Raw genomic sequence first — 17993 nt, forward strand, 5'->3', positions numbered from 1 at the left:
GGAATCAGCTCACAATGCCCTAGACTGAATCAGATAAATCAGCTCTTGCTCTGGAAACATTCCATTGAGTTCAATAGTATTAACTCGAATGACATGAAATAACATCATGAAAAGCTTCTTCCATAGTCTTAGCTACCTGGCTTACAAGGATCCAATAATAATTATATGATCAGGTATAGCAATCACCAGCAATCATATGCTTTTGCTAGCAAGTAAGTATTAATTGTGCATGGTTTAACATTTATTCTGTGACATTGTCTGTGCCTATTCTAGTACTTTGTGAAGAAAAAATAATTTCAAAATAGAAAACAGTCAGCATGATGGTAATGATGATGATCTATTGGAAAATATAGGGATAGATTTATTGATGAGGGTGTATAATTGTTGAATCTTTTTGGGAAGGTGAAATCCAAAATGAGCCGGACAAGTAAATCTAAACTAATGAGTTGAAGAAGTAAGGGACTTGTTTAATAGCACACAAAATATCATCACTGGCTTAATTTCATGTCAATATTCATTCATGTTCATTCCTGCACACATCTTTGTGTCCATGTAGAAGCCTAATTAAAGACTGGTTGCAATTATCAGACAAGACTGAATCAGAAGCAGGTACTTTATAAAATGATATCCCAATGTGAGATTTATTTGAGGAAAAGATTGTGCCCTGAAGCCTTCTTCTTCTTCTTTGTTGAACAATGCTTCACCAAAAGCAGTATGTTTGCCATATGTAGCATCTACAAGTTAAACTAAACAATTCAGCCAATTTTGCTATGGCGGTTGGATGCTTACTATAACAAGGGATGTTATGTGAATCAGGTAATTTCACATTTATAATTCCCCTAAGTTACCCACCTTCTTACTGATTTTATCCAGACTATTTTCTCCCAAGAAAATGATTTTATGTATGATTGTTTGTGGAAATGTTTTCAAGAATTAAGTATGACAGAAAACAAGAGAAATAGTCACTTTGATTCATGCCAGTTGAACATTTCAACTCTTTATGAAACATGTATCACTGGATTTTTCGGAGTATAAGACGCACCCTTTTCCCTCAAAAAAGAGGCTGAAAATCTGGATGTGTCTTATACACTGAATACAGCATTTTTTTGCCTCACGAAACCCCACCCCCTTTACCAAAATGGCCGTGCATAGCCTTTAGGAGCCTTGTAGAGTACTCCTGGGGGCTGGGGAGAGCAGAAATGAGCGAAAAATGCACTGTTTTTTTGCTCAATTTTGCCCCCCCTCCCGAGCCCCGAGGAGCACTCTATAAGCCTCCTAAAGGCTATGCATGCCCTTTTTTTGGCAAAAAACGGGCATTTTTTTGCTCGTTTTTGGCTCCCCCCGACCCCAGGAGTACTCTACAAGCCTCCTAAAGGCTATTCATGCCCTTTTGGAGGGAAAAAACGGGCCCGTTTTCACAAAAAACGGGCCATTTTGGGGAGATTTGCAGAGTGCAAAAACTTTTTTTTAAATTTACCTCTTCAAAACCTTGGCGCATCTTATACTCCGGTGCGTCTTATACTCCAAAAATATGGTATGTATTATCTGCATCTTAAACCTCATCCAAAGATAAACTAAGACGCACAACTAAGCCTGCGTTCAGTTTGAAAACAAGGTAGTTTAAAAAGCATTTACTCATATACATATTGGCATTTATATTTGGTACCAAAATACAAGGATATTTGAGGTGACTATGAAAGTATTAACCCACAAGGAGAAAATATGAGAAAATTGCTAGAAATTGACTAGTTCTACATATTTCTATTGCCTATCATACAATCTTCAACTAGATATTGCTACTTAGTACCTGTATTAATCTGATTTGACTTCTGTCCCATATTTAGAAGCAGGAATACTGCATTCTGTTCATTATACACAATGACAAGGATTTAAATTAAGAAAATGTCCATGCTAACTCATGTCAATTTTCTGGGACACAAACCCTCTTTAGATCTGAGGCACTGAAGTGGTTACCAAAGAGAAACACAGTGTTTAAATACTGAAATTATAGTAAGGTTAAAAATGTGGATCTATTACAAATTTACCTTTGGAATGCCTGCTGCTGTTTCCGACAATCGCGGGTAGGTGTAGGAACTATATGAATACCCTTGCTGATTGGACTTAAAAGCACTTGCTCCATAGGGCATGATTGGCTCTTGAAGGCCAGACCCTGACCTTGACCTTTGCCTCATGGCTGGTTGAGGACTTGCCTGGTTCACGTAGGATGATTTTGGTCTTTTGTCGTAATCATCCTTGGACCACTCACTGTCACTGTATTCTAGTCCTTCTCTGGAGTATTGACTGTGAAGAGAAGTTCTAGAGAAAGCATATTGAAAAGGCTCTTTATAATCCAGAGAAGAGTGACTAGGTGCCCTCTGATATTCCAGCTTCAGGTCACCATACTCATTCAGTTTACTTTTTGTTTCCAAGGAAGTGTGATAATCTGGTAAGAACCTAGAGTCAGACTTTAAAGGCTTGGCTTCAGAAAAATACATCTCACTGGGTTTCAGCTTGGCCAGGTGTCCATTTTGCTTTGCAGCACAGCTCCCTTGGGAGTATCTTTCCACTTCCTCCCCGCGAAGGCATCTGTCTCTGTACCTTTCAACAAAGAAATCAGTCCCTGTTTCTGATTCGCTGGAATACTGGGAATAGGTGACAAAGCCATTTTCTTGCTGGTGGATTTCTATATGGTTGGAGGATCTCAGGTGAGGCGTGGGAGGACTCTCCTTCCGAAGTGAGTTGGAACGGGTCACGGAGATATTGTCAAATTCTTCTAGCAAGCCATTGATTGAAGCATCCTTGCAAGGTTTATTTCCTCTAACGATGGTCTGGGAACAGAAGATAGCTTTTGATTAAAGGCTGCCTTTGATTTAATGCCATAGCGATAAAACCATTCAGCAGAGTCATATCAGCAACATTGCAAAGAATACAGGGACAGTCCGCTATATCCTTTTATCAGGTGGAAAAATTTGGGGACAAAATGTACTTTCCCCCCAAGGTGCATCATTGCATACTCTCACTAACTCTGTCCTCAACAATACTCTTAAAAGAAATTACCATTTGATGTTAACCTAGGAATTTAACATTATTTCCTAGGATACTGAGAGAGGGGGAAAAATCTATCTACTGATAGAACAGGCTGTGATTCACTTCTGTAGGTCGTTCTATGGAAAGGAATAACTAAACAAATGGTGCATTACTAGTATTTCATTCTTCCATAAAAGGTCATGGAAGGTACCACTATCATAGGTGTGTTAGAGAGAGAGGGGTGAGGGAGAGAGAGTGTGTGTGTGTGTGTGTGTGTGTGTGTGTGTGTGTGTGTGTGAGAGAGAGAGAGAGAGAGAGAGAGAGAGATTGCTCTGCTCTGCCATCATAGTATCTCAAACTAGATTAAAACCTTCTTTTGACTTTGATCAAACTTTTCTTTTGACTTCATTAAGAAGAATTTTAGTTTCTTAAAGATCAGAGTGTAAATAACATACAGCTATAGGAAATTATCTTGAATTAAACATGTAGTATATCTAATTAAGGCAGGCATCAGAAATCCATGATTTTCTAGATATTTTTGGATTTCAACAGCTTTCTGCCCATTCTGCATAAAGTTCAGGAATGATGGGACCAGGGGTGTCTGCAGAGGAGGCCAACAATACCAAAATTGCAGGTGTGACCAGACACTGAAAGCCCCATCCCTTTTTATATGATGCATGAGATCTACATTTCAAAGGGCAAGGTTTTGACTGCTAGCCACGTACATCATTTTGACCTTCCCTGTGGACACTTCTGGATGGAAGTTACCCTTTAATAATAATTAGAGTGCCATAGATACTGCACATCTGACCCACAACACTGATAACAAGATTTTTATCCAAGATAAAAATCAGCTAATTGGCTAATTAGAACTGTGATTGGATTCAGTATATTTATTTATTTTATTCATTTCTTTGTAAAATTTATTAAGTGCCCATGCTGCCACATGGTAACTCTGGGTAGCTTTACAATATTAAAAGATAAAACTGCATACTTTACTGGTAATAGAAATATAATACTATAAAATTGACCTAGCTAAAAAGATAGGGGGCGGGAACATACAGTAAAGGCAAGGAAGAGTGGGTGGGATCTGTTGTTAATCAATCAATGACCCATATTAAGTCGTTCGTGTGAAATTGTAACTCTCTTTGGATAAACTCTATTTGTTTAGTTAAAAATTTTCTCTCTTGTGCCCTTGACTATTAATAATGATAGTGATGGCCGTTAAATAATACCGACAAAAAATGAGTTACGCTGTGTTTCAGTGCTAAATATGAATATGCAGCTTTGAAGTAGATAACAATGGAACAAGGATATAGAGATAATTTAGTGGATATGATCCATCGTGTAATAATTATAGAAACTCTGAAGTCTTAAACGTCTCTCGGAAGGAGACTTTTATGAAAATTGTCCTTGTACAAATACAATGCAATGACTAGCATACATCTCAAATAAAAGAGCAGAGGCATATTACTCAGAGACAGTATGTGTGAGCCTCAATAAGTGCTGATGTGAGTTCTTGTCTCATAGAGCCTATTAGAAGTTGGTTCAGCCAGACCCTTCAGAAGAGTAGTAATAAAACAAAACAGGACCTGTGTATTGTTTACATAACAAGCTTGATTTGCAACCCATCTTAACAACATTTGACCATGCCTGCTCAAAAAAGGAGGCCTTTGCGGTTCATGGGGCTTGCAACCAGTTGCAAAACCAGTTGTAAAGTCTCAATCACTGAGGCTCAGGTCTTACACTTATATAGGTGTAAAACAATGCTGAACTGTGCAACTTAGTTCTCAGTGAGTACAGAACGGCATTATTAAAGATTTACAATACTCCAGATTTAATCATATTCTGATTCTCTTGGAATTAATTTGGTCATGGAAAAATGAAATGGGTGATTTGACATTGTATGCTCATTGTATCCTCTGCTTTGACTGTGGCTCAGGCCACTGTACATTAACTTGCCATTAGAGAAAAATCTCATATAACAGAATGCAAACTACACTGTACAAACAATCCTTTATTTTATTTTTCTTACCCATGATTAAGGGAATTCATAGGGTTTTTTTAATTCATTGTAATGTACTTGGATATAGGATACGTTTCTCAATTCATTTAGTGTGTATGTGTGTCCTTCCTATACAGCATATAGTATAGAATAGAATAGTATAGTATAGTACAGTACACTACTGTATAGTGTAGTGTAGTGTAGTATAGTATAGTATAGTAATTTAGGGTAGGATAGGGTGGGATGGGGTGTGGGGTATGGTGTGGTATAACATAACATTAAATAACTGTGGGTTGAAAAGATCTCCAAGGTCCCTTCCAACTCTGTTATTCTGTATTCTAGATAATGTAATGTAATGTAATGTAGCGTGGTATAGTGTTGTGTAGTATAATGTAGTATAGTGTAGTATATTATAATAACAGCAATTGTATCACAGTAGCTTTTTTACATGCATTTCATGGCCATCTCCCATACAAAGTTATTATTACTCTCTTCAGTAATTTACATTAAAAAATTCATTTGGTTGGAGAACTGAAACATAGCATTTTAAAAAAAATATGACTATTCAAGCATACATAGGCTGGTTTAAAGAAATAAGAATTTGCTACATTGCATACAACACAATCTGAATGTCTTTCCTCTCACATCTGACAAACCACCAGGGCATACTTAAAGTGATGGAGGGGAAGCCCTAACAGAATGGGGGCGCTTCTGAATAAATAAAGCAATGGATGAAAATGGCATGGAAAATATCTACATCACGTATAGTGGAGTGTAAAGCACCTTGATGGAGATGTGCAGAAACTATTACCTAAGCAAAAGGGGATGAAACATTTTTTAAGTTCAGAACAACAAAACAATACATGGACAAATGTTCAGGAAGACACCTTCCTAATTCACTTAACTGTAAGAAGAGCAAGAAGGTATAGTACAATCAGACTGGCACGTTTCAGTTAATACAGTTCATCTCAATCAAAATAGTTTTAACCTTCCTCTGGAATTCCTTTTACCTAGGAATGGGGAGGCTGACATGGCATATAGCTATGATGGCGAACCTATGGCACGTGTGCCACAGGTGGCATGCAGAGCCATTTGTTAGGGCACACAAGGCGTTGCCCTGTCAGTGATCCCAAACTTCCAGGTTGCCTATAGGGCCATTTTTTGCCCTCTGGAGGCTTCAGAGAAGCCTCCGGAGGGCCTCAAGGGGGTGGGGGAGGCCATTTTTGCCCTCTCTAGGCTCCTAGAAAGCCTCTGGAGCCTGGGGAGTGGGAAAAATGGGTCCATCACCCGCCAAAAGCAGGGGGGTCGGATGGGGGTCACACATCCATGCAATTATGTCACACACATAGAATTATGGATGTGGGCACGCCCACGCATGACCTCCCTGCGCTCCCCGTTTTTGGTATGCGATGGGAAAAAGGTTAGCCATCACTGGCATATAGTGATTATGCCTGAGGTATTGGCATCCCCAGTGAGCCACTACTTATTGGTGTAGTCAAAGAATACAACATAACTAAAAAAACTAAAATAGTTTGGGTGGCTATTTATTAGTAGGAAAAGCATCCCACAATTCTGATTATCCCACAATTCTCTAGATCATTGCAATACGGTTCATCTGCTTGTAATAATACCAACTACAAATGGGTGATCTTCTAAGGCAGGGCTGTCAAACTGGCGGTCCACAGGCCAGATGCATCACGCACAGGCCATGCCCACCCCAGCTCTGCAAAGGAAAAAATGATGTGAGTTTGATACCCATGTTCTAAGGCTATTCAGTTTGTTCTCCAGAACTGTTAGCCTGCAGGCCTTCCATTTGGCCTCTGACCTCTAGCTAAGTTTGGGTTAAGCAAATCATAGTAAGGAGGATTCTAATGAGGAAAACTGGTCTTAGCTGGTGATCTTCCAGTGTTTGGCTCAAATTATGAAATAAATCAGCCCAACCAAAGCCAAAACCCTTTAACCTCTCCATCCTTTGTACCAATGACTACTTGCCATTACAAATCCATGCCATTAATTTTGTATAAATAAACTCTAAAACAATAGAGAAAGTTATAAGCATACTTCTGTTTGTCTTGGAAGCAAACTTCCAGTGATACGAACATGTTTCATGCAGTACTTGTCTCCCCTTAATGGGTCTGTGTTCTGGGTCATTCATATTTACCATAGCATGGAACAGCATGATTGACAATGAAGTGCTTCATAATTTAATGAGCCCCTGAAGCACCCAGGAGGCATCTGCCTTCCAAGTGCAAATGTGTGGCTCAAATCCAACTGCAGCTTTAATATTCTCTCTCTCTCTCCCCCCTCTACAACAGAATCCCCCCCCCTTTTTTTTAGCTAGGCGATCCCCTCTGGTTGTTTGAGCAAAGATCATCCTTTGGTGACATGAAGTGGTTCTGCATATGAAACCATAGCTTTTCTCTGAGGCATGATTGTTCTTCATGTGTTACAAAACCAGGATCTTAACCTTCTCATATGCTCCAGGCTTTTTCTTTCCTTCCTGAGCCAAAATAGATATGTAAAAGCCTTCTGGTAGATGAGGTGGACTTTTGTTGATACATAGAGACCTCTATGTAAGGGAAGAGTAAATTTTGTCCTCCACTTTTCAACCATTTGGCAGGTCATTGGCAATTTCCAAAAATACTTAAGTCACGTTCAGCTTATTATTTATAGAGAAATTATATATTATAGAGAAATATTAGAAATTATAGAGAAATATTATTTATAGGGCCCCAGATGAAAATTGCAAGAGATTTCACCTCCAAGAAGAAACCAAGCTGAGGTACTACTTTCCCTGCAACATCAAAAAAATAGTCAATGTTTAACTAGAAACTAAAAGTACTGACAATTATCACAGCATACTCAAAGGATTACGGTAAACGGTTCTCATTCTAAAAACCAGAAGTATTGTAGTATTTGAGGTATTTAAACATGGATTATTAAAGCACAAGGAGAGATTGAAAGTACAGGTGACACTTGAAAAATTTCATTTTTCGTGCAAAAGTTCATTTATTTCAGTAATGCAACTTAAAAGGTGAAACTAATATATGAGATAAGACTCATTACATGCAAAGCAAGATAGTTCAAGCTGTAATTTGTCATAATTGTGATGATTATGGCTTACAGCTCATGAAAACCCCAAATCCACCATCTCAGAAAATTAGAATATTACATGCAATCACTAAAACAAGGATTGTATATAGAACAATATCGGACCTCTGAAAAGTACAAGCATGCATATGTACTCAGTACTTGGTTTGGGCCCCTTTTGCAACAATTACTGCCTCAATGCGGCAGGGCATAGAAGCTAACAGCCTGTGGCACTGCTGAGGTGTTATGGAAGACTAGGATGCTTCGAAGCAGCCTTCAGCTTTTCTGCATTGTTCGGTCTCATGTCTCTCATCTTTCTCTTGGCAATGACCCATAGATTCTCTATGGGGTTCAGGTCAGGCAAGTTTGCTGGCCAATCAAGCACAGTAACCCCACAGTCATTGAACCAGGTTTTGGTGCTTTTGGCAGTGTGGGTAGTTGGAAAATGAAGTCAGCATCCCATCGTCTGTGGAAGGAAGCATGAAGTGCTCCAAAATTTCCTGGTAGACGGTTGCGTTGACCCTGGTGATGATGTCATGTGCCACTTTGCCTTGTTCTCCGCTTGCCACCCCCTCAGCGACAGGAGACGTCGGGAGGTCACTGAGGCCGCCATTGCCATGGCATGCAGAGTGGCGTCCGCAGAGAAGTGAGCAACAGCAACCAGCTTGTTGAGATCTTGATGAGTATGCACCTCCTCAGCGGAATCCTTTTCGTGCGGCTGAAGAACGACGCAGAGGCAGCTGCCTTGATGACCCACGCGGAAGACTGGAATGTTTTACGAAGGGTCAGCTCCGCCTTCTTGTCCTCGGCCTTCAAGTAATCAGCCACATCACTGGACACCACCGTTGACGTGGACACCAATGCCACCACTGGAGGGTCCACTGTGGTCACCTCCAACGCCTCAGAGAAACTAGATTCCATGTTAAAGAACCTCTTATCACTGCTTAACTACCTCTAGGAACAACTTAGGGGCAGGGATGTCTTCCTTCACTGGGGAGGCTCTGAGTAAACTCGATCCTCCTTTTTCTCCGGACCACCCTCCTTGTCACCTGACTTGGCGCCCTCCCTCTCATCCAGTTGCGCTGTGGCCCTGGCCTTGCACAACAGTGACTTGAAAAAATCCGAAGGAAACAGACCAGAGAATGCTGGTGCCTCAGGTTTTGATATGTCATCAGACATATCTACCTCTCTCTGAACCTGATCCCCCATCCTGGAACCCTCGCTAGCCAGAGAAGGAGAAACAGGCCGGTGCACCTCCAAGGGGGAAGGCCTCAGCCTGGCCTGAGCAGTGGCATCCCCCCCAGGGACCTTTGCCACCATTGCAGGTTGCACAGACCCCTTCTGTAACCCAGCAGAAATTCCATGTGAAATTACAGAGGAGATAAACCTCTGAATGCTTGCTGGAAACTGCTCCATGTCTCTAACAAAGGAATCCTCCTCCTCCTCTTGTGCACAGCCTTCAGACTGTGGAGCCAATGATGGCCTGATGGGACTATCCCCCCCGCCCCCCCTGCACTGAAAAGGATCCCTTAGATAGGGGCCCTGTTCCACCATGGAGAGTGGGGGGGGGAAGGTAAAATGTCCCTGAGATGCACTGGGGAATCCCCCCTGTGAGGAGACCTAGACCTGGATCTAATGGGCGATCTAGACCTCAAGGGAGAACTATGCCTACCCCTGCTAGATCAGCAGTTCAGCGGTTCAAATCTCACCGGCTCAGGGTTGACTCAGCCTTCCATCCTTCCGAGGTGGGTAAAATGAGGACCCAGATTGTTGGGGGCAATATGCTGACTCTCTGTAAACCGCTTAGAGAGGCCTGAAAGGCCTATGAAGCGGTATATAAGTCCACTGCTATTGCTATTGCTATTGCTATTGCTGTTCGGCCCTGGACACCTGCTTTTCCAGCGCCCTGTGCCTCCTTTCCTCATCCTTCTGCAAGGCCGTGGAGGATTTTCCAGCTGCTGCAGTTTTTCGCAGTCTCACAGACGCTGTGGGCCTCACTCGGGCCCCACTGGAGGTCCCCTCCCCAGGGGACAATAGGGGGGAATCCGGCCTCTCCTCTGCCTCTGCCATGGCACCAAGTCAGGGCCCCACCAGGCTCAGCCCACCAGAAACAGCAGCGACCAAAAACAGCTTCCCACAATCACTCACGGCCTCCAAACGATGAAATCAGCCTCTAGTACAGTGTTTTTCAACCTTTTTTGTGCAAAGGCACACTTTTTTCATGAAAAAAATCACGAGGCACACCACCATTAGAAAATGTTAAAAAATTTTAACTCTGTGCCTATATTGACTATATAGCGGGTGTTTTTCCCACGGCACACCATACACTATGTCACGGCACACTAGTGTGCCGCGGCACAGTGGTTGAAAAACACTGCTCTAGTAGACATTTCCTGCCCTTTTTGCAAGCCGCGCGGCTCCGGGCCTCCTGGCATCAATCTGGGCCTGCAGGGCCTTGCCACTGCCGCCTCTGTAGAAAGGATGGCCACCCAGGAAGGCAGGGATGAAAACGAGGCTTCATAGTAGCCTCTGTCCCAGCCCATTCGGCCTGCAGAAATTGAGGCCCCAAAATGGCCACCGTAATGGCATCCTGCCTCTAAAGCCCCAAGAAGCAACTTTTAAATCCCTTACCAACGGCTGGGAGCGAGCCAAACCAAGGGGAGGCTTCCAGGTATCAGATGAAGGCAAGGGGAAGAAGGAATTTGCAGGATGGCACTGGATTGTTTTTGGGAGAATCAGGAACCAAAAGCAACCTTTCTTTCTTCGGCCAGAGTTGAAACTGGGAACCAGAAGCAAGGAGCACAGAGGCGTAAATTAACTCTGTTTCGTGGCCAATTGGACATCACGATACCCAATCCTGGCTAATCCTGCAAAATTCCTCTGGAAAACTGTCTTGCTTTGCATGTAATGAGTCTTATCTCATATATTAGTTTCACCTTTTAAGTTGCATTACTGAAATAAATGAACTTTTGCATGATATTCTAATTTTTTGAGTTTCACCTGTACAGGGTTAGAGACCTCCATGGACTAACAGACAATTAATTTCTTATCTCTTATGGAAGGCTACTGTACCACAAGCTACATTTTCTTCCATTCCTACAACAAAGGCCTAGTAAGTTCATCCTTACTGGGAGAACGCTTAATCTTTGTCTTAAGGCTATAAGACTCTTTTTTTTAAAAAATCATATTCCCAAAGACTTTTATAGAATTTCTAATTTCTGTGCATCGGTATTGGATTGGTTGGATACTGGCATGTCCAGCTGCCCCTTGTAAGAAAATATGAAGGGCTTTCTCAATAATTCAATCAATCAGAAAAGAGTTGGAAGGGACCTTTGAGGTCTAGTGTAACCTCTGGCTCAAGCCTATAACTTTTCAGACAAGTGACTGTCCAGTCTCTTCTTAAAAACCTCTAGTAATGAAGCACCCACAACTTCTGAGGACAAGCTGCTCCACTGGTCAATCATCCTCACGGTTAGGAAGTTTCTCCTTACAAGCAAAGTGAGCTGCACAATCTTTACTTTGGCCTCATAGGCAAGAATGTCACTATGTTTAGAAGCAGATAGCTGATTGTAGCCACTTTATTGATCTGGGACTGCAAATAAATAATAACCATATCCATATCCCCTGCCCACATCAGCATTATTATTTCCCAATGAAGGCTCATTGGGAATACTGATTCTAAAAAATATTATCTTATTTCCTAAACTAGTGATTTTGGAAAGTAGCCTGTTCCTTGTGCAAAGAAAAACCAGAAATGACTTTTATCATTCAAATCCTTCCTTCCTTGATGCTAACTGCATACATTAACGTGGAAGAAGGGGCACTTGGGAGAAATCCATATTACTGCTGGGAGTTATGGCTTGCCTTTGTGTCATAGTAATTCCTCGTACATTAAAATCAATGAAGCCAATCTATTTGAGTTAATGTCCACTTCTCTCCAAAAGCAGATCTTTTTCCTTTCTGAGGAGTCCCAGCATTTGTTCTGGCTGGTGGTGACAAGAGGCATATTTCATGGTGTGATGTTTCTGGTCTGTCCTTTGGTGATAAGCTATAATGGATCTGTCGTAAGAACAGCTGTCTCACTGTGTAACAAAGAGGAGATGAAAAACAGCTTCTCCTCTAAAACCACTGTATTTCCATAGACTGTAATGAAGTAGGTAATTAACTGCTTTGCCCCAGGAAGACCCTGCGTTAAACAAATAATTCTGTATTTTATGCCTTTCTTGAGAATGTCCCCCTTTCCCTCTCAAAACAGGAGTCTATTTCCAAATGTTTATTTAAATGCAATGTAGTAATAGTGGAGAAATACATTTTAACAGTCTGGCTAAGATTAAACCATACATCAAAGTAATGTACTGTATTTCTCATTTTAATGGAAAGATTTTACAGGAAAAAATCAATGAAAGGAAAGAATTCTTTAAAAAATTAAGTATATACAAGTGCTTCACCATTCATCCATATATATGTATGTATGTATGTATGTATGTATGTATGTATGTATGTACGTACGTACGTACGTACGTACGTACGTACGTACGTATATATCCACTGCCCATTGATATAGAAAATGTGCTGACAAGGTATTCTATGACAATTAAAAAAAAACATTTTGCAGACATAATCATTATTATTCTGCAGATGAAAATCATTGTTCTTAATCCATCCTTTTGTTTGATTTTATTCAATGTCCATGTTATTAATGGGCACAAATTACAATTGAGTGTCCCAAATGATTGAGAATCTCCGTATACTTACAGCTGGGTGCACAAATTAATTGCAAGCAAGAAAGAATAAGCAGGAATTTTAAATCTAGACAGCCTACTGAAAGCAATGGACAGCTTCAACCTTAGGCCAGAAGTATATAGTCATGGCTTCAAAATGAAAGATGACAGACAGACAGACAATTGGTTTCTATGACAGAGACTTTAGGAAACACCATTAAAAATTATCAAAAAATGAAATACTGTATTTTCAAAAGTGCTCTGTGAATATATTCCCCCCCCATTGGTATTGGAGTCTGTGTGTGTGCGTGTGTGTCTCTGTGTGTAGGGTGTTAAGTATCTTGCCATGAGCTCTGCCAGATTTCGCTCTAAGCTCTGTCTTTTTTGAATATGTTGTGATGTCATATGGACATACCATACAAAAACGCTTCCCTGACAATGGCCTAACAATGCTGTTGTCATTTCCATGAAAGCAGTGGATCCTGCAATGCCTCTGTTCCATTTGCTTTGAATATGATCCCTTGGGCTATTTGATCTTTTTTGGATTTGTGAGGAGTTTCTACCACCCCTGCCCCAAGAGAGAAGAGAGGGGGAAATAGACTCTTTTCAGTTTGTTACACTTGCCTTCCAGCTTCGACTATGCCTCTTTATACTGAAAGTATAAGTTTTACTGCAGACAAAGTTAGGTAAAGGTGAGGATTTCCCTCACACATATATGCTAGTTATTCCAGACTCGAGGGGGCGGTGCTCATCTCTGTTTCAAAGTCGAAGAGCCAGCGCTGTCCAAAACATCTCCATGGTCATGTGGCCGGCATGACTAAACGCCAAAGGCACACGGAACATTGTTACCTTCCCACCAAAGGTGGTTCCTATTTTTCTACTTGCATTTTACATGCTTTCAAACTCCTAGGTTGGCAGAAGCTGGGACAAATAACAGGAGCTCACTCCAATACGCAGCGCTAGAGATTCGAACTGCTGTCCTTTCTGATCAACAAGCTCAGCGCCTTAGCCACTGAGCCACCGTGTTCCTTAAATCAAAGTTAGAGCATCCTTAAAACTTACTCATTAAACCAGCAAGCCCCCCCCCCCCAAAAAAAAAAACTGTGCAGCCAGATTGGATGTCTGATTAAACTGGCTTTGCCTAGGAGTGAAAGGATAAACTCTCGGAGGAAGCAAATTAGCTGAACTGTAATCAATTATTTTCTCTATAGATTCAATCTGCATACCTTTTCTCTAGATTGCATTCAGAGGTTTTATTCTGTAAAAAAGAACCCTTTCATATCCAGAAAAGTTAGACTTAGCTAACAGAAGGGGAAGAATTTGTCCCAAAGGATTGATGACCTTCTAGAACATGGGTGTCAAACTCGCAGCGTCACGTTGCCGTCTAGACTAATGTTGAGATTGCTACACATGCCTCTTTAGCAGTAATAATTTATTTTAAATGCAATGGAATTTGCTTCTAGGTAAAGAATTATTTTCAGAAAGCCAAAGATAGGACTTTGTAGGATGATAACACAAGTTTATAATTTATCAAGGTTCACTGAAATTTCTGTTGTCAGTTGTCATAACAACAGGAACAACAGCTTATTATAATCACTTTTGTTCTCGTCCTTTTGACTTCCTTAAATATAGTAACAATAAACAAAACATCAGCTTTCAAAGTTGAAGTCAGGCACTTCAACCTAATTGAATGCATATGCCTTAAAATCAGTAGTTTTCCAATGCTTACAATTGATTCATTTATTTAGTTTTATTTAGTCCCATTAACAAGTGATGATATTTAGTTTTTAAACTAACATTTGGAGGGTGTAAGGTGTATTTTTTATACTACTTTTTAAAAGGTTTTATTATTCTTTTTCCAACTTCTCTTTTAGATATATAAAATAGAAAAGGAAGGAAGGTTGATTGGTTTGATGGAACAATTGTTAAGTGAACAGTTAAGTGTAGTTGTTTAATTAGTCAAACTGTTGTTAAGTGAATCTGGATTTCCCCATTGATTTTGCTTGCAGAAGGTCACAAAAAGGGATCACATGACCCCTGGGACACTCAACCGTCATAAATATTGTTAGGAATATAATTCTAATGGTTGGGTTGGCAATATATAAATCATGTAACAATGTTGTACTTGTTTCTTTAAATCATACTGTAAAATGTGATTGGTTGCTGTTTTCCTCAATTGGCCATAAGAGGGAGCCAGAATGACTGTTAGCTCTCTGTTCGTTAGATGCTGGGCTGATCTGATCTGAGTGCCATGAGCTATTGTAAGTTTTGCAACTGCTAGCAAACTTTGAGTTCTGAACTGATTATATGATACTGGACTATGTTATTTAGATTATCCCTTAACTGAAAGACATTGATGACTGACTGTCTTATCCGTGTATGACTTGGACTGTTTGATGGACTCTGATACCTCTATTTCCACGAAAGTAAAAGCCTATTTACCTGCAGTGTCTCTGTATGCTGGTTTGTGTGTTCTCCAATACAACTCTCACAACACTTCTCTGAACGTACTCACTCTCCCAACGGGGAGCTTACTTAACAAATATGAACCAGTTGTCAAGCATCCAAATGTAAATCGCATAACCATGAGGATGCTACAATGGTCATGAGTATGAAAATGGTCATAAATTCCTTTTTTCAATGCCATTATAACTTTGAGTGGTAACTAAATGAACTGTTGTAAGTCGAGGATTACCTGTATATTAAATATTGTTGTGAGAGCAACAGCCTGGAGGCTGTTTCCCACAAAAATGTTTTTCTTCAATGGGTTCTGATATTCCACAACAGGATTGACTGGAGGAGGGAAGTCTGATCCCAAATGAATCCAAAACTCTTCTGATGTTATGACTAGAGCATAAACAGATCAATGAAAATCCAAAAGGCACAAACCACCCAAGGAGAATATTCTAAAAAACCATAACTACAAACTGTGGCCAAATATAGGAGAAGAGCGTAAAAAATACATACATTCAAACCATTTAAAATGTATAAACACCCCACACCACAATATGAAAATCTCCCTCAGATCAATGGTGAATTATTTTTGGCTAGGAAAAAAAGAACAGAGTTTTTCCTAGTAAACAAAATATATCTCGCTTCAAACACATTCTGAAGTAGGCATATCTAGAAAAATTCAATAAATCCAGTAAATCTTGTTTTAGAACCGTAAGTACCCTCAGCTTATGCCATTGGTGAAGGGAGCCATAGTCCCTCTCAAGAAATTTCCCTGATTCTAACAAAACTTCCTTAGGCCTTCTAAGGACAAATCTACAAATAAATCATAAAGCCTGCAGCTTTATATGGATGCTTAAATTTAGAGGGAACAAATGCTGTGAAGTGAGCTGTAAGTTCCTTGATTTATGTCTGGTGTGATATATGTGTATTAATTGAAAATAATCCTGTTTCAGGGAGGGGGGGGGGAACCAAGCATCTTTTTTGAGCTATTGACAAGGGCAAAAAATAAGTTTCTTTTCTATTTTTGAAAGAAAATCCCCATTCTAATAAACATCATTAAAGCTTCTTTAATGAAATTATTTGGGGGGGGGGTGTCCGCCCCTTCAGGGTGTTTATTTTACTGAATGTGATTTTGTTGTAAGTGGAAGTCTCAGTGATTTTACAGCAGACAAATATCATTGACAACTACAACAATCTAAACCGGCACTTGTTGTGTTGGGGAAACTACATACTGCATTGTGTTGCTATTCTAAAATAAGAAAGTAACTCCTTATAGCATATATCGGAATTGTGAAAATATTAACACAATGACCTTTTTTCAAAGACTGTTGGGCAGATTAATCACAGAGATAAAGTTTTATCATCCAAATCAGTTTTTTTTTGTTTTTGAAACTTGACAACATTAAAATGTGTGGTTTTCCACTCTCAGGTTAAGGAGTTGAAATTCACACATCTTAAATTTGCCCAGTTTAAGAAGCTCTATCTAAATGCTGAAATATTCTTTACTGCCACCTTGTGTTGGGTCCTTCCATTCTACTTTCTGATTAAAGATGAAGCTAACACAGGATATTATTCTCTCTCTAACCTTTTCTCTGGAAAATAAAGAGTTATCGGCTGCAGCCCCTGAAAATTATAGGCACAGCTCCCAGAGCTTTAGTTAAAGCTGCCAGAAAACTTCGTTTTTAATGGAGTGGCAAGAGAAAATTGCTAAAAATATGCTTTGTCCTTTGTCCTGGAGTTTCCTTTTGGGGGGAGAGCAGCCTCTGTATGCCACAACATCAACTGCAGCTGTGAGGCAAAAAATAAGTTGTATACATCTGACTTGTATTATTAGGCCAATTTATAGCAGAGCTAATCACTGTTAATCATCATTAACAAAAATGGAACAATGAACATTTTAAAAGCACAGTTAAAAAACAGTAATAAAAACTGACCTAGGAGGTTTCTTTGGACATATATCATAGCTCCATTATGGACAGATTTTAAAATATATCAAGACAGCAAAGCAACAAACCAAAACCCAGAATTTTAGAAAGTCACTTTAAACACTGGATTTAAAACACACTGGAGTCAGTTTCCGAACACTTTACCTCCTGGTTTTATGAACATTTATTTGGAGCAAGCAAACTCCTTATTTGCTATATTTAATATAGATTAGTTTTTAAGTGCAGGGAGTCCTAGACTTATGATCACAATTCAGCCCAAAATTTCTGTTGCTAAGTGAGACATTTGTTGAGTGAGTTCCGTTCCATTTTATAACCTTTCTTCCCACAATTGTTAGGTGAATCACTACAGCTGTTAAATTACTAAAATGATTGTTAAGTAATCTGGTTTCCTCATTGACTTTGGTTGTCATAAGGTTACCAAAGGTGATCACATGACCCCGGGATTTGCAATTGTCATAAATATAAGTCAGTTGCCAAGTGCTGAATTTTGTCATAAATATAAGTCAGTTGCCAAGTGCTGAATTTTGATCACGTGGCCACGATGCTGCAATGGGTGTAAGTGTGAATTTATTTAGTGTATGGTGTATAGGCGTGATGGTGAACCTATGGCATGCGTGCCACAAGTGGCACATGGAACCATTGGTCAGGGCATGTGAGGCTTTGCCCTGTCAGCTGGCCAGCATGCATGCGTGCTCTGGCCAGCTGACTTCGGCCTTCTTTTGAGGCCATTTTTCGCCCTCCAGAGGCTTC

The 17993-nt window shown here is 40.1% G+C and overlaps 1 protein-coding gene across 1 annotated transcript in view; it reads right to left on the reverse strand.

Annotated features, from left to right (window-relative positions):
• The window catches only part of PAK5 (p21 (RAC1) activated kinase 5), a 75597-nt gene that overhangs the window by 29177 nt on the left and 28427 nt on the right, over positions 1-17993 (reverse strand). Inside the window, exon 3 of the mRNA XM_032213998.1 lies at positions 2046-2828. Within this exon, the coding sequence (XP_032069889.1) occupies positions 2046-2828 (783 nt within the window). The remainder of the gene's footprint in view (positions 1-2045; positions 2829-17993) is intronic.

Source organism: Thamnophis elegans, chromosome 3 (assembly GCF_009769535.1).
Source record: "Thamnophis elegans isolate rThaEle1 chromosome 3, rThaEle1.pri, whole genome shotgun sequence".
NCBI lineage: Eukaryota > Metazoa > Chordata > Lepidosauria > Squamata > Colubridae > Thamnophis > Thamnophis elegans.